Consider the following 17,992-nt stretch of genomic DNA (forward strand, 5'->3'; position numbering starts at 1 on the left):
TGGCTTTGAACAGGCCAGATAGTGGGTCCAGTGAGCATTTACTGCTTTTAATATTTTTACTATTTTTGTCCTGTCCAAAATGGTACTGAAAAATGACCCTTTAATTTTACCTCAAATTAATATTTGTTACATAAATTGAACAGTGAACATTATCTCTAGGTTGGACATCCTTTTTAGAAGGAGCTTTCAATAACTTCCTGAAAAATGTTTAAACAGAAGCTTCAGCTGAGATTTTGGACCCCTTCTCACTGGCTAGAACCCACCCTACAGGGTTCTAACCAGTGAACTCCTGTGACCCTGTCCCTTCCTTAGCTTCCTAGCCGGCAGGGATTCCACGGCGTGTTGCTGACCTCCACCCTCTATCCCAGTTTGGGGGCCCCATTCCCCTTATTTGCTTTTGGAGGGGATGGAGACCAAGGGGCTGCTAGATAATACATTTCAGTCCATTTAATGGTGGTGAGTTTAAATACTGTCATTCCTTCCTTTAGGATGTCAAATGCATGGCCTGGATATTCTGTGTTCTCCATGGGATTTGGGACATTTTCTCGGAGGTTTTCCCAGACTTATGACTCTTTACTTGTTGTTCGAGGGGTTATCGCTTTTAGTTTTGCACAGGAATGAAGGGTTGATGTTTGAAATCTATAGAATCTAGTTTTTAAAGAGGTGTGCATTTCCCCATGAACTCTTCCCATGTGCATTTCCCCATGAACTCTTCCCATGTGCATTTCCCCATGAACTCTTCCCATGTGCATTTCCCCATGAACTCTTCCCATCCTTTTGCTATACTACTTCCAAATACATCAAGTCGACTCCAAGGAACAAAATGGACCACCTCGAATTATTTCTACCCACCAGTTTTAAGCATAGACACAGAACAAGTTAAATTTCTAGGCAATTAATGATAGCTCAAGAGTATGTTTATGATGAGCATTAATACTTGTCTATTACTCTAGCTAGACCCCGTGCAGCCTTCCTCTATGGACGCCCATCTCAGCACAATGCCAGGCCCGGGCAGACTTCCATAAATACATGCTGGCTTGAAGAGTACCAGGGGATCACTTCCCTCAGAGGAGACAGCGGCCTGGGCAAGCCACACCCCTTTGGAGTTACCCAGGGCCTTCTCCAGTTGCAGCGAGCAGGGGCTACTGTTCGTTGCGCTGTGCAGGCTTCTCATTGTGGTGGCTTCTCTTGCTGCAGAGCACGGGCTCTAGAGCACGGGCTCAGTAGCTGTGGCACATGGGCTTAGTTGCTCCGCAGCATGTGGGATCTTCCTGGACCAGGGCTCGAACCCGTGTCCCTTGCATTGGCAGGCGGATTCTTAACCACTGCGCCACCAGGGAAGCCCATGGCTGTTTCTTTATGCTAGGTCCCACCCTAGCATTCATGAAGGGTGGGAAATATTCTTACTGTAATATTTCAGTGATTCTATGTACCCCCCCTCAGAAAACAATAAACAACTAATAATAGAGGCCAGGCACGATGCTGAGCCTGGCACTTACTCTGAATTATCCCATTTCACCCTCACACTAGAAGCTGGGAGGTAAGTCCTAGTGCAACCCCCATTTCACAGATGAGGAAACTGAGGCTAAGAGGGCTTAATCTCCTGCACAGGAGCATTCACTAAGACCAAGTCTGTTGGACCCTGCAGCCCATGCTCCTGCCACAGCACTTGGAGGAAGGAGGTCTTTAACTCAGCACTGTGTAAAGACAATAACAGGACTGACCAAGAATGACTGAACCTCTTCTGAAATAACCGAGGATTTTACTTAACTGAAATACGTTATAACCTTTCTTAAAAGCTATAACATGGACCTCTGATATGGTCCCCAGATGTCCCCTACTGGGGATACCCACAGTCTTACTCAGGCCCCCCACCAGCACAGCCGGGATCCTGCTGGTCCAGAGCCTAGCCCAACCTCTCCATACTCATGCTTGTGTGTGCGGTGACTCTCCCTCTCTTACAGGGTCTCACCTCCATCTAACAGCTGCCTCCCACCCCAGCCTGTCATGTACAGTAAGCACTGCCCGACTGGTTCCTTATTTATTGCTGGAGATTGTAAGCTCTTTGTGTCTCCATCACCCAGGAGCCTTTTGTACACCTGAAACTAACAACACTGTAAATCAACTATGCTTCAATGCTTTAAAAAGCCAAAAAAAAAAAAAAAAAAAAAAAGAAGAATAGAGAGGCAGACATGAAAACAGAACCAAACAAAAACGTTGTCTCAGAGTAGGTCTGGGAGGCATGTTAGATGCTCTAGCTAGAGGCAAGTGCTGTTTTTGTCACAAGCATTTCTGGTTACTGATGGTTTTTAATCGGGGAAGTGACAGGGGATGGACGCTAGGGGCAGGAAGGAAAGGAAGGGAATGAGTGAGAAGGCGTTCGCAAAAGGAGAGATGAGGTCACTACAGGAATGAAAAGGAGAGGACAGAAGTAGGACGGACCTCTGAGCTAGAATCAACAGAACCTGGGACTTCCTGGACATCAAGCATGAAGCAGACGCAGAGGCAGAGTCGGCGATGCCCCCCATTTCCTGTACCGGTTTCCTCTGCAAACTGTGGTGTCAGTAACTGAGCTTCAAACTGTGGTTGAGCCTACCTGTCCCCCATCTCCCTTTCTTTCTTTTATTCAAAATACTCTCTAAGTGTTAGCAGAAACGGATGCCCTGCTGGACACGCCATCTTCCAGCCTCCCTTGCAGCTCCATGGGGCCACATGACTGTCCTTGGGTCAAGGGATGTGAAGAAGTGATGTGGCAACTTCTAGACCAGATTCTTACGAGGGAGCTGCTTGCCCTCGACTTTCCCTCCTTCTCCTTCCCTCAGGCTGAAACCTGGGGCTTCTTGTCTGCGGACAATTACACGAGAGAAAAATACCCCTCTTTCTTATTTATTCCATTGAATCTGGGTGCCTTTTTGTTACAGCAGCTTAGCTGGTACCTGAAATAAATTAGGACTGTGACAGGAGAAGTGGCGATTTGGTTCTGCTTTCAAGTGGGGAGCGTGGGGTAGGTGGAGACGAAATTAATTGCTCCTGAAGAGCTGTACTGCCTGCGGTTCACCAAGAGGTGACCTCAGGAGAGACCAGGACTGGAGCCATGGTCTCGGGAGGGCACTGCTTAGGGGGTAGTTGAAGCCATAGGGGTAGATGAGATCACCAGGGAGACCACGGAGAGCGAGGAAAGGGGGCTTAGGACAGCATCAGGGGCAAAAAGGGATTTTTAAGGAGAGAGCCACTAACTTTATTTCATGCTATAATCATTCACTGCCATGGCTGCTTTTCCAACTAGTTACGAACTCTTTGAGTTCTTGGATTATAGCTTACTGATCTCGGGACAAAACACTGAGAACACGTTTATGCAAAACAGGCACTCAAATTGATCTTAAGAACGACACTTAAAATGCTTCATATTTCAGGAAGAGGTTTGCTTTCTATTCTTGATATTCGAGGCTGTAGACTGAGGCCATCCTGAGTCAGTCTTTAAGTGCCGGGAATCAGAAGACAGATCATGAGCACCATGAGGGTGGGCCAGGTGGGAGTGTGGCAGCCTTGAGAGCACCTGCGTGCCCAGGTGAAGGGGGCGTCTGCCGTTCAGCAAAAAGACAAACCGCGCAAGAAAAAGTGGGTGACAGACGGCTCATGGAAGATATCCAATAGCTAATTAGCACATACAAGTGCTCAACTTCCTTAGTGGTCAGGGAAATGCAAATTAAAACCATGATGAGATACTGTTCACACCTGCTCTAATGGCGAAAACAACAACAACATAACTGACAACACCGAATGTTGGCAAGCATGTGGAGAGACTGGAACCCTCAAACACTCTGGGGGACGGCGCAAGAATGGAACAGCCATTTCCAGAACTGTTTGGAAGCTTCTCCTAACGTGAAACTCACATCTGTCCTATGAGCCAGTCATTTCTCGTGTAGGAATTTAACTGAGAGAAATGAAAAACATCTCTGTCCACAAGAAGACTTGTGCGAGGATATTCATAACAGCCTTATTTATAACAGCAAAATGTGGACACAACCCAAATGTCCATTAGCGGAAGAGTGGATAATTCATGTTGGCATATGCATGCCAATGGAATGCGACTCAATGAAAAGGAACAAACTACTGATATGCTCAGCGACGTGGATGAATCTCTCATGCAGGGCAAAAGCACCCAGACACCCAGACGCAAAAGACCATATACTGTCTGATCCCATTTGTAGGAAATCCAAGACCAGGCAAAACTAATCTATGGTGACAGAAATACGGAAGTCGTGGCTTCAGAGGTAGGGACGGGGTGGAATTGCCTGGAGAAAGAGGCCTGGGGGAACTTTCCGGAGTGATGTAAACGTCTTACGTCTTGTCTTGGGTGGTGATTATACGGATGTATTCACAGACAAAGATCATCAAGCTGAACACTTAAAACAAAATGAATAATCAGGGCTTCCCTGGTGGCGCAGTGGTTGAGAGTCCGCCTGCCGGTGCAGGGGACGCAGGTTCGTGCCCCGGTCCGGGAAGATCCCACATGCCGTGGAGCGGCTGGGCCCGTGAGCCATGGCCGCTGAGCCTGTGCATCTGGAGCCTGTGCTCCGCAAGGGGAGAGGCCACAACAGTGAGAGGCCCGCATACCGCAAAAAAAAAAAAAAAAGAATAATCACCTTAAAACAAAATGAGTAATCTTTTATATTTAACCACACATTTACCATTTTGACAATCTTATTTCTTTCCTATAATTCCAAGTTTCTATCATTTTTAAAAGATGTTTTCTCTGGATACTGACTTCTGCTTTTGTTTTTTTTTTATTATTCTTCAAGCAGTTCAAACATGTCATTCCACTGCCTCGGTCTGTTTCTGGCGAGGTTAACTGTCACTCACAGCCCTGTCCTCTGTATGTGATGTGTGTCTTTAGCTAGGCTGTCTTTGGTGTGATGTGTGTATTTGCATTTATCCTGTTTGGGGTTTACTGCTTCTTGGGTCTGCAGGTTGCTCTTTTAAAAAACCAAATTTGGGATGTCTTTGCACATCATTTTTTCCAAAAAGATTTCCCCCAATCACTCGCTCTTCTCCTTCTGACAAGCCAATTACACATCTCTTACACTGCCACAGGTCCCTGACACTTTGTTCATTTTCTTTTAATCTTTTTTTTCTCTCTGTTCTTTAGATTGGATAGTATCAGTTGATTGTCTCCAATTCACTGACCCCTTTTCCTGCGGTCTCCAACCTGCTGTAAAGCCCAGCCAGTGAGTCTTTCATTTCAGAGATCCGACTCTTGGGCTCCAACATTTCCGTTTGGTTCTCTTGTAGTTTCTGTTTCTCTGTTGTGCTTCCCCACCTGGTTACTCACTACATTCCTCTTTTTCTGGAAGTGCTTGAACATGTTTATGACAGTTTTTAAAAATTTCACATCTGCTAGTTCCAACATCTGGGTTATTTCAACACGCATGTCTATTGACTACTTTTCCCCTTGATTATGGGCCCTGCTTTTTGCAGGTCTAAGTTTTAAAAATAAGTGTTCAACATCATGGATGGTATACTGTAGGAAGCGTGTACTACTTTGTCTTCCTTTAGCAGGTGCTGAGTTTTGTAGGCAGGCAGGTGAATTACTGGATGCCTTTGACTCCACCACACTTGGTTTTAGTCTTTGTTACGGTGGGTCCACTTGAGTTTCCTAGAGAGACCCTTACTCTCGGTCATGGTCCTTACTCCTAAAGCCTGGCCTTTCTCAGGTCTTGTCTCGAGGTGCTCAGTGAGGTCTCTCCACCCTGGCTGGGCTGGAATCCAACGTCTCCCAGCACGATGCAGCCTCTGTTGCCCTCACCCATGTCAGTCCTGCAGCAGCTGCCCTCTGCCAGGTCTCCCCGGACATGTGATGCCCATGCTTCATCTAAGACCACCCGGGAACCCCCCATGCAAACTCCTGGGGCCTCCTCTGCATAGGTTACTGCTCTCCACTGCTCGGCCCCATGATTTCTTTCCTTTTCAAAAAAATTTTTTGGCCACGTGGCATGTGGTATCTTAGTTCCCCGACCAGGGATTGAACCGGCACCCCCTGCACTGGAAGCACGGAATCTTAACCACTGGACTGCCAGGGAAGTCCCAATGGCCTCACGATTTTTAGCTGCTTTAATCACCTGGATCTCTGGTAACTGCTTCTTCAGCTCAGCAACATGGCGGTCACTGCTGGAGCACCTCTCTGTGCTGTGGTCTGGTAAGTGACTCCAGGCAGAAAGCTGGGGCCAACAGGGGACTCAGTGTGATCCCTTTTCTTCAAGGATCACGGGCCTGTGCTGTCTATTGCTTGGAAACAGCTGCCTTATATATTTTATGTCTTATAGCTGTGTACAGTGGGACGTTAAGTCCAGTACTAGTTACTCTATAATAGCTGGAAGCAGGGCAGGCATGGGTACTTGGTAGCAGCTCCCAGGTGATCCTAATAAGCTTCCATCTCCTCCCATGGGGATCCCTGGCTAAGAACTGAGGTCCCAGGAACAAAAGCGGTATGCAGATGGCTGCCCAAGGCTATCTCAGTGAGATGCCATTATTATAATAGCACATGATTGATTCTGGTCCACTAAGCTGTCCTCTGATTACAATTTTAGCTTTCTAGGTAGATGTGCCTATAAGGAGACATATCATTACTTATTGTAAATTAATAAATTGGGATTTTCATTTTCTATATCAGGCTCTAGTAAACTTACTTAAAAGGCGTTTCCTTGCAAGTCAGAGCCATTCTTGGGGCACTAACGATGCCCACACTTAGGTGCCAGCCTGGTCTGTCCATCTGGAACCATCATTCTGATTAGCTAAATTCTGACCAAATTCTTCAGCACTAGCTTTTCCTTTTTTTTAAGAAAATAGCTGTGTTAAGGGGCCCTGAGATCAGAATCAGATTCATCATCACCAAAACCTAGTAAGTCTTTACACGGTTCCTTGCAATGCACAGTTGGTCTAGTTATCATCTTCACCAGAATTAACCTCCTGAAGACCTGACATTTGGCTGAAAAACTGCAATTTTAATCAAAAAGAGTGATCTGAACATAACATAAGCATATACTGCAATTTATATACCACTTGATTCAAATTAACTGCCAAATTAAGGAAATAGATTGACAGTACTCTTGAAGCTGGACCTGGTATCTGTGGTTACCTGAATGAGTGAGAGTAATTTCATAATGGCATTAGACAAGAAAAACCAAAGGTCTAAAAAATCTATGAAGAGAGATTCATTGGAGTCTTAACATCCCAAACACTGCCCTGCTTTGTATGCAAGTAGTTTAAAGAGTTTCACAGATAAATTCATTTGCCCTATTCCTCTGGTTTAGGGGTCGCCCCATGAAAAACCAGTCTTTACTATTTTTCCCATCTCCCAAAGGAGAAACTGAGTCAATGACGTCATTAACGCTGTTGATATAATTGCTCAAGCGTAGAAGAACCACTTCCTCAATGACTCCTCCATTGCCTTTAAGCTCAGCTGTTTTACCCCTAAAAGCCCTTCCTGGACCCCTGACTGGGTTACAAACCATCCTCTGAACTCCCAGACCTCCAGCACCTTACTCAGTACCCTGGGTCTTAAGTACCTGCTTCTGCATCTGCCTCCCCAGCGCCCAGGTGTCCCCTGAAGTCAGCGACCATGTCGCATCCATCTTCCACTCCTGGTTCACTAACAGGTGCATCTCCTGGGTTCAGTCAAGTTTATACAATGAAGCAATGAATGGTTCCCATTTAATGCGCTAAGCCCTGGGATGGGGCTCAAGATACAAAGAAAAGATACAAAGAAAAATAAGAGGGATCCAAGTGCACGGGAAACTCACAAGTGGGCGGTGATTACATTTGCATAATTTGTATGTGATTGTCATTTAAAGCACTGTGTTTTGCAAGATGCTCTTCAGCAATTTTCAGGTTGAATCTATATAGCAGGTCACGTCTTTTTCTGCTTTTTCTTATCTTCCCCAAGACACCAACTGAAATCTTACAACACAAAGGCAGCATGCTACGGTCATGCTGGAACAAGATAAGGACCCAGCTCCATTATCCTTAGTAGTTACGTGATTTGGGGTTTGCTTTCATTCTCTATAGCCACAATTTAGTCACCTTTGAAACGGTGGTGGTATTATCTACCTTACCTGTCTGTCTCCTAGGGTTGCTGTCAGGATTAAATGAAATAATATGTGAAAGAGCTTTGTAAACCATACACCACTGTAGATATTGGATTTATTATGAAGTCACAACTGTATGGAAGCTGCTGACTCCAAGTTTCAAGAAACTGCTTGTCCGCAGGGTGGTTTACGGGCAGCCCTTGGTATCCTGACTTATTTTTTTCGGTCAATTCAGGTTAAGGATTAAACCCACAGATTTAAAAATATTAACATTATTCATAAAGGAGTAAATATTTCAGAGCATCACAAAACAGACATCTCCATATAAAATAACTAAAAGGTGCTATACCTATAGACTTCAAAGAATTTTATAAATATCAAAAAATGTGTTGCTGCCAATTGGAATAAATCATTGTCTCAAAGAAAGTAGCAGCTTTGTGGAACTGTAGCTGATGATGTATTTTCCATGGCAACCAAACCCAGTCTCTGGTACATCTAAGGGAGTTTGTGGTTTTGATATTACTGGGCATGGGTAAGCACCTGTTTGAGATAGAAACTAAAATGACTTTTAAAAATTACATTTACTGGGATAAAATCTAATCATGGCAGTTGACATCACTGGCTTGAATTTTTCCCAGCTCAGAACATCATTTTCCTATAGGAGGGGCAGGTAACTCCCAGACCTCGTCACGCTGAGTGGTCCATCTTGCAAAGAAAGCAGTATATTTGAATCTCTACTGTCACACTCAAATTTCTGACAGCAGACCAAACCTTCTAGATCAAATCTTCTAAATGACACTATTTGCACCCCACCATAGAACCTAGGACAGTGATAGTTAAATAGTAAATATGTATTTGGGTCCCCCCCTGCCAAAGCTGTTGAGAAGATTGAGAAGATTCAACTCTGCTGATCAGAGAGAATTTCGCATTCCAGAGAGGTTGTGTTTTTTTTTTCATTCAATCCAACATAAATTTCTAATTTACTTTGTGGTTTTCTCTTTGACCCATGTGTTAGTTGTGTGTTGTTTAATTTCCAAGTGTTTGGAGTTTTCCAGGTATTTCTGTGCTACTGACGTATAGTCAGATTCTGTTAGAGTCCAAAGCAGTCTGTATGGTTCAATTCTTTTATATTTGTTGAGGTTCGTTTTATGGCTCAGCATATGGTCCATGTAGGTCAATGTTCCACGTGTATTTGAAAAGGATGTACATTCTGCTTGTTGGATGCAACCTTCCATGAATGTCAATTAGGTCCTATTGGTTGATACTGTTGTTTGGGTCTTTTAAATCCAACTGATTTTCTGCCTGTTCGTTCTCTCAGTACTGAGAGAGGAGGGCTGAAGTCTCCAACTGTAATAGTGCAATTGTCTATTTCTCCTTTCAGTTCCACCAGTTTTCGCTTCATGTGACTTGAAGCTCTATTTTTAGGCGCACAGATATTTAGTACTGTTATGTCTTTTTGGTGAACTGACTCCTTGATCGTTATGTAATGGCCATCTTCATCCTTAGTAACACTACTGGTCTGAAGTTTACTCTGTGATATTAACACAGACACTTCAATTTTCTTTGGATTGGTGGTAGCATAGTGTATCTTTTTTCTATCCTTTTACTTTTAAATATCTATATCTTTATATATGAAGTGGATTTCTCTTCGGCAGCCCATAGTTGCATCTTGCTTTTTTATCCAATCTGGCAAACTGTCTTTTAATTGGTGTGCTTCGAAGAGATATTTTTATAAATCAGAAAATGTACATTATTTTTGTGATCCCAAGATTAGTTATTTTTTCTGAGGTGTCCTCTTGGGTTTTGCATTTTAACTCATCTTTTTTAAAGCTGTGAGGGGAAGGAATACAACGGAATCTAATCTGAAACTTAAGGGAATTAGCATATACTGTGCCCTCAATTTTCTGCCGAACATTCTGCTACATCCTTTGCTCTCATTTAGCTCGTGTGACAGGACTATTCCCTCCATCTTACTGACGGAGGCAAGTGAGGCTCCACAGCATAGCTCTCCCCTTCCTCCACAGTAACAAAATATCTGGGCAGGGTCACCAAGAAAAAAGAGCACATTTCCCAGTCCCCTTGTGACTAGGTTTGCCCTGTGACTTAGGTCTGGCCAAGGAGATATAAGTTCCGGGAAACTTTTCCCCAAGAGGAGCTGACCCACTGTTTCTGCTTCTTTGTTCGTTCCCTCCTCCATCCTACTACTGGACTAGAGATATGATGACCACGTGGCACCCAGTGCTGACCACTGCCACCCGGGACCACAAGGAGAAGTACCACTGTCTTGGGGATGGGTGAACGCTGAGCTGTTGGAAGCCTGGGCCCCCTGTGGACTCTGTGGAACAGAACCACACCTGCTTCTGGGTGCTTACCTCCTGACTTTTATATAAGGGAGGAATAAACATCGAGCTTGATTAAGCTACCATTGTTTAGGGAGTTTGTTATTTGTTCCTGAATCCGATCCTAATGGCTATAGCTTAGCGATGAATTAACTGTTACATAATTTAATCTACGTTTGGACAGATTCATACTAGCATCTATCATGGTTTTGGGTGGGAGTCATAGAGAACTGGGATACAAACTATTTTGTTTATCTGATTTTTCAATCTATTAAATTAAAAGTTACCAAAAAAAGGTGGTGGGGGAGCTGGGGATGCCGTGGTAAAGTTACACACCATGTGTAAAGTTACTCACGATGTGTAAAGTTACATACGATGTGTAGAAGAATTCTAGACTTGGGTTAAGACCTGACTCTGTCCCATCCCAGCTGTGTGCTCTTACGGAAGTCACTTAACCTTTCTGAGCCTCAATTTCCTATAAAAGACACCAGCACCTACTTCACAGAGCCGTCTGAATGAATAAATAAAACATACCATATGACAGAGCTTGGTAAGTACTAAGTAAATACAAGGGATTATGATCATAAATTGGAAGACACATTTTACGCAAAAACCCTGGAAGGTGAAATCATCTCACAGATACACTTACAGTGGTGTGTGTAAACATATTTAGGTTGCTAGTTATAAATGAGAATAAGTTGAAAAGTTCATTCTATTTAGTAACTTAAGAACGTAATAACAAGTCAGTGTTTACTGTCATAAACTGAGATTTCTATCATACCTTTATATCAAGCTCTCAGAGGTCTTTAGTATGACTTTATTTCATGTTACAGAAAACATTCAGGTATGATGTTTTGTTTCAATAAGCTAACTTTAATCTAAATGGGGATTTAACCATTTAGCTTCCTGTACAATACCTGAGAAACTTTAACAGAAGGATTGCTTTGTTAATTACTGCTTTTGTTTTAAAACTGTATTTCATGCTAAGTGTTTTTAAAGTTTTCTGTAGAGACGAAAAAGCAAAGTCCATCTTAAGTCTGAGGCTGGCAGAAAGCTAAAAGCCCATGGCCTTGGCTTGGGAAGCGCCAGAGCAGAGCTAACAAGTTCAAGAGAGGAAGGGGTGACAGAGCCACACGTGGGTGCAGAGAGAAGCTTTGTCCATCAGCAGTGGGACTGGGGCAGTGGCAGGTAAAGAAGTCTAGGAGGAGGGCGGCTGGGTGACTGAGAGCTTCAAAGATGAGAGGCAATTTCACAGCACATTCAGACAGTCACAGTTCTGAGCGGTCTCGAGGAAGGAATCTGGTGGGAGATGTGCAGTGCTGTTAGCGTTGGTCCAACTTGTGTCTGCACGTACATCTCAGCAGGGCTCTGGCCTGCCTGTGAGAGCACTGGGGCTAAGTAAGGAGTGTGAGCCAGAGGTCCCATTTGAACCTAGCTATTTATTGCATGTTTTTCTGTGGAGTTCATCTAATTCATATTTTTTTAATTCGCATTTCTTATAGCTCAGGTTTTCTAATAAGGCAGCTTTGTTGGAGAGAAGACCATAAATATCCACCTGGTGGTGGTCAACAACCTGAAGCGTAACGTCTCAAAAGGAAGTAATCTGCTTCCGGGAAGAACATCTCACAAATCTATCTCGGCATCTATAAATGTAAAGGATGAACCTTCAAGGATCCAGTATTTGACTTCCAAATTTGGAGAATGCCACTTTATCCAAAAATCAGGGCTCATATTTTAATAACTGTACTTTTGGGGAAATTTTAAGATGTGATTAAAAAATCATATATTAAATATGTTTCTAGCATCTTTACTCCTCCTTCCCTGGATGTGATGCTGGATTCTGGTTTCCTGGAGATCCGAAATGCCCTTTCATCCCACAACCAATACAGCTAGAGGAAGGCTTTTCCAAGGATAGACCCAATTCAGGCCAACTCCAAAGACAAGGCAAGAGCCATCAACCCTGGAGGGTGACCTGAGATGAGAAGCTTTCAGGAGGATGACTAGAGATCCCTGTCTTCATAGGAGATACAAATACCACAGATGACAGAAATTTCAGCCACTCCACAGGGACTCTACCCTTGGACCACAAAAAGCTCCATCCCAAACTACATCTTGGCATATGACTGGCAATTACATGTCCCTTCTCAGGTGTGTGTGAGAGAGAGAGAGGGAGGAAGGGGGGAGGGGGGAGGGGGAGGGGAGGGGGAGGGGAGGGGGAGGGGAGGGGGAGGGGAGGGGGAGGGGAGGGGGAGGGGAGGGGGAGGGGAGGGGGAGGGGAGGGGGAGGGGAGGGGGAGGGGAGGGGAGGGGAGGGGGAGGGGAGGGGAGGGGAGGGGGAGGGGAGGGGAGGGGAGGGGGAGGGGAGGGGGAGGGGAGGGGGAGGGGAGGGGGAGGGGGAGGGGGAGGGGGGGAGGGGAGGGGAGGGGAGGGGGAGGGGAGGGGAGGGGAGGGGAGGGGAGGGGAGGGGGAGGGGAGGGGGGAGGGGGAGGGAGAAATTGATTTAATTCCCTTCTTATAAGGCAACCCTAGCTACACTGAGATTAAATCCACCATAATCTTGTGCAGTGATTTACAGAATAAATATCCAGGACACTGCACATATAGATGAGTTTAAATCAAATGTGAAATCCTACCCAAATTATTGGTCCACACTTTTGAGATTATATTCCAACAAAATAACACAAGAGGAGAAAAGTAATTTGCAAACAGTACACTCACTGTAGCGTAACAGCAAAAACTGGTAAAACCCCAAACACTCAAAGGCGAAGAGTAGCTGATTCTAGTTTACGACAGAGTGTTTTATAACTCTTAAGTGACATGTGCGATAAGTGTTTTTAATCCATGGAAGGAGGAACGGGTTTTCCTTTCCAAAGGTACGCAGGATGGGTAATGCCCCCAAATGGTCATGGCGCCTATAGGTCCAGGGCACATTCACCGGGGGCAGCAGGCACAGCTGGTGCTCAATAACTGTGCTCTTTCCCTTCCCACGTGCATCTACCCGAGCCTCAGTCACTGTGCAGGCCCACCTCAGATGGCCCCTCCCACACGGAGTCTTGGATCGGAAGCTCCTCGAGGACGTGAGCTGTGTCTTATCCACCACTGACTTGTCCGCATACGGCACCAGGTCATAGCTAGTCCACATGGTGCCTTTGTGCAAATCAGAAAAAAAGACCCCTTCCTGTGGGTGGCAGCAACCGCAGGCTGGGGTCCAGGGCTTGGTGAGCAGCTGCAATGTGGGTGCATTTCAGCCCCCACTCAGGGGGGCGCCCCTGCAAGGTATGACTGCTTCACCATCCATGGTGACCCTGCCTAGCCTGTGCCTGGCAGATACTAGGCACCTAATAAATATTTGTTGAATGAACGAATGGACTGAGATTAAGGAGAACTAAGGTTTTCTTCTTCGTACTTCTTACAGACGTCCCAACTTTAGCCAAGATCTTTGACCATGTCTCAGTTTACCGATCTCACAAATGCGGTGAATAGACTATAGTCATTAAGACCTGGATCACCTCTGAAATGCTATGAAGCTGCCTGCTGCATAAAGGTGCTCAGAAGCTTGTTAAATGAAGAAACTGGGCAGAGCCTTGGCTAGGTACCTTGGCTAGGTGTGGTAGAATAATACATTGCTTTTTGTCCCTGGAGCTCCTAAAACCCTTTGGATTTCCTGAGTGGCAGGAGTGCCTTTGTATTTACAATGAGCTCCTTCTCTGAGTTTATGCTAACGAGGTAACTTACTGGGGGGCCCCTAGAGAGCCTCAGGATGGGGCTGGTCACAGGACAGACCAGGTGATTAGAGGGATGGAATTTTCAGCCCCACTCACCAACCTCTAGGGAAAGGAGATGCTGGAGAAGGGGTTATAAAATCTCTTGATTCAGAGAGCTCCCAGGTCAGTGAACACAGCTAGCTCCTGGGGGAGGGACCTGTCCTGGGAGGGTGTGGAAGCTCCGTACCTCCCCCTCCCCCCAAATACCTTGTCCTGTGCGTCTCTTCCATTGGGCTGTTCCTGAGTTGTATCCTTTATGATGAACTGGTAAACGTAAGTAAAGTGTTTTCCTGAGTTGTACAAGTCATTTTAGCGAATTACTGACTATGCGGAGGGGTTGCGGGAACCCCTGAATTTATAGCCAGTTGGTCAGAAGTATAAGAGGCTCTGGGACTTAGGACTGGCACCTGCAGTCTAGTGGGACTGGCCCTTCACCTGTGGGGTCTGCACTCACTCGGAGAGTTAGTGTCAAAACTGAACTGAACTGTTGAACACCCAGCAAGTGTTCTCCATGTGGAAAAATCTCCTACACACCTGATGCCCGAAGTGGGATCAGAAAACACCACTTGGGCTTCCCTGGTGGCGCCGTGGTTAAGAATCCGCCTACCAATGCAAGGGACACGAGTTTGACCCCTGGTCTGGGAAGATCACACACGCCGCAGAGCAACTCAGCCTATGCGCTACAACTACTGAGCCTGTGCTTTAGAGCCCGTGAGCCACAACTACTGAGCCCATGAGCCACAACTACTGAGGCCCACATGCCTAGAGCCCGTGCTCCGCAACAAGAGAAGCCACCACAATGAGAAGGCTGCACACCACAACGAAGAGTAGCCCTTGCTTGCCGCAACCAGAGAAAGTCCATGCGCAGCAACAGAGACCCGACGCAGCCAAAAATAAATAAAAATAAATAAATTAAAAACAAAAGAAAACACCACTTACTTGGAGATGTCCTCAAAGTTTACTTGTAAGTCAATTGCCAGAAATTTCCTACTTAAAAACTACTATGGTCAGAGATTCCATCAGTGTGGGATGACACATCTCAAAATCTCTGAGAGGGATTCTAACTACACACCTTCTAGAAGATTCTGTGGTAGCTCCCCCAGAGAAGTCACAGATGGAAATGTATTGTAAATGTGAAGTGTGTCAGCGAACACACCAGGGGGTTCCTTTTTGTGTTTAGTTCCCGGAAGCTCATCTAATCCAGATGGGAGCGGACTCAGAGGATAGACACCCAGCCTGACCGGCAAAGGCGAGGGAAGGAGGATGAGAAGGGAGGGGGACCTCCCTCCCCTCTCCCGGGAGCCAGGCCAACCCTAAGGGTGAGATCAAAGCAGGTGGAATCTGTCTTCTTTCGGCACCCTCCCTCACCCGCCTGGCTCCTCTGCCTGGGCCCCTCCTGCTGCCCGGAGCCCTGGCCTGCGGGAACCTCCCACTCCCCGGCCTCGTTCCTGATCCAAATCAAAACCCCTGTTCCTTCAACGCAATTCAGTGATTCTCAAACTGCACCTAAGAAACACCTGGGGAATGAAGCAATGCCTCAGCCTCACCCTCAAAGATTTTGATTCTGTTGCCCTAGGGAAGGTCCCGGGAATCGATGTTCTAAAAAGCATTCCAGGTGATTCGAACACGCACCAGGGCTGGGAACCACCAGCAAAGCTGATTCTGGCTGGAGGCTGAAGACCTTTGATTGAATTTCTTCACATCAAGGGTGCAGAAAGCTGACGGGTACTTACGAGCAGGTATCGGTAGAATTTAGGGCAGCATTTTAATGGTCGTGAAGAATTTTAAGCAGCGATTTTTGAATGTGGGGGACAGGCCAGCCCTGTTCTGGGATCTGTAGAAGTGCCCCTAAAGGATTCTGACTTTTCGCAGCTTCTTTTTTTTCTTCTATGTCAAATTTACAATCTTTAGAAATTCCATCTCCCCCTCAGAACCGCACCCCTGGCCCCTCCCCTCCAGTGACCCCGCCCCCCAGACTCAGCTGATAAGAGGTCCAAATAAGGCTGGGGGGTAAGAAGACAGGACTCATCATCTCTCTACAGGATCCCTGGGAAGTCTGGTTTGTAAGCTCAATACCCCTTTCTCTTCAAGGGAATACCCTGCAGGTCAAGACACTAGAATTTATGACTTTACGGTTAACAGACGATCCTGATATTCCCGTCTTTCCCTCTCACCAATGCAGCCTCTCCAGTGGTTCAGGAACTCGCTGCTAAAGTGTCCTCTGGGGCCGAATGCTGGGCTGAAGGGCCCAGGCCGTGGTGCTGCCTTCCCCTCCCCCCATGGCTTTTTCATTTGGCAGGTGAATTCTTGTTCTATTCTTAGCACTAATGCAGAAATCAAGTAAGGCTTAAACACAAAATCCCAGCGTGATCCCCGTGTGGTTCCTGCTGCACTCAGAAGCTTCGGGAAAGCACAGAGGGAGGGGCGCTGGTTACCACATCCCAGGCTCTGGGGATCTTCCCGTCATTGGCAAGCTGTCCTGCGGGTCAGCCAGAACTACACCATCGTATCAAAGAGAAGGAGTTTCAACATGAACCCCAGCATTTTCTAAGCCATCCAGATTCGTGTTCTAGAGCACAGAGTATTTCACGGCAGGGTGTACAGTGGCAGGAAGCAAGTTACAGGGAGCACCTCAGTTACCCACCAAAGCTGAGCTGCTTCTGCTGCAGCTGTGCCTGTCCAGGGGTGGGGCGTGACATGGAAGGGTGCTTGTCACCCCACACAAGGCAGACAGAGAGATGTGCGGCCATCTGGGAGGAGCAGACTCAAGCCTGATTAGTTCCACCGTGAACTGTTAGGAAGCTGCCCGTATAACAACGGAGACATGACATAGAAATCACAGCTCCCCGCAAGGCTACAAGAACCCACCACTGCGCTGGGGATGATACTTCCTTTTGTCCAGGCAGGTGTGCTCTGGTCATTACCTAAGACATAACTGCTTTTGTTATACATTCACAGATAGCAGAAAAAGACACTTTTTACGTTCCTCATTGTCAATGCCCTACTTACCAACTTCATCCCTGATGTTTGCAAGTTCGATTGACAGCTCTTTTTCTTTCACAAGGGCACTTTCATTCTGAAAAAACAAAATGGATACCGAGAGTCCCCTCGTTTTAGGCTAAGTAAGCACTTTCACATGTTCAATTGATGAATCATATTAAGCAAATATTTATAAGTTGAGCCCTTAAGGAGATAATTTTCTCATTATATAAGCATATAAAAAACGTACAAAGCCATGTCTGACTCACTCATTTGTATCACATTCAAATCGCAAAGCTTGCCGTATAATATTAATAATATTAATAATACCCATGTATTATTTCTGCACTCTGTATACCTGTACTGCACTCTGTATACCTCAATCTACAGTAATTCTTTGCATGTTTATGTCCTACACATTAATCTGCTGTTATATATTATTATATATTTTTAATTATTGTCACTATTACGAGATTTTTGACCGTGAAAATACCATATTTCTCTGAGGGACAGATGCTTATTTTCCCAGCTGTCCCCTTAAACTTACCCTTTTGTCCATACATGCACTGTTACCTACCTAATGAATAATGGGCAGAAAACCTAACATGAAACATTTCTCTTTGTAATAAGACCAACACCAAAACTTAAGTTTCCAAGGTTTTTTGTTCCATTCTCTGCATCGGTAGAAGGAAGACGAAGAAAACTCACACTCGAAGTGTTACTTACTGTGAAGAACGCCATTTGTCACTAAGTGATTGCTCAGTTGTTTTCAAATCAAATACAAACTATGACATAAAATAGATGAGTTGAAGGCATGAGTCAGCACC

At 45.5% G+C, this 17,992-nt stretch overlaps 1 protein-coding gene across 9 annotated transcripts in view; it reads right to left on the reverse strand.

Annotated features, from left to right (window-relative positions):
* Positions 1-17,992, reverse strand: part of MTUS2 (microtubule associated scaffold protein 2) — a 496,786-nt gene that overhangs the window by 31,543 nt on the left and 447,251 nt on the right. For 8 of the 9 annotated variants that reach the window (XM_049701107.1, XM_049701108.1, XM_049701109.1 and 5 more), the window contains one exon: positions 17,196-17,262. The exons of the other annotated variant lie outside the window; for it this stretch is intronic. In XM_049701107.1, coding sequence (XP_049557064.1) covers positions 17,196-17,262 — 67 coding nt within the window. The remainder of the gene's footprint in view (positions 1-17,195; positions 17,263-17,992) is intronic. 9 annotated transcript variants of the gene reach the window in all.

This window comes from Orcinus orca, chromosome 18 (genome assembly GCF_937001465.1).
Source record: "Orcinus orca chromosome 18, mOrcOrc1.1, whole genome shotgun sequence".
Taxonomy (NCBI): Eukaryota; Metazoa; Chordata; class Mammalia; order Artiodactyla; family Delphinidae; genus Orcinus; species Orcinus orca.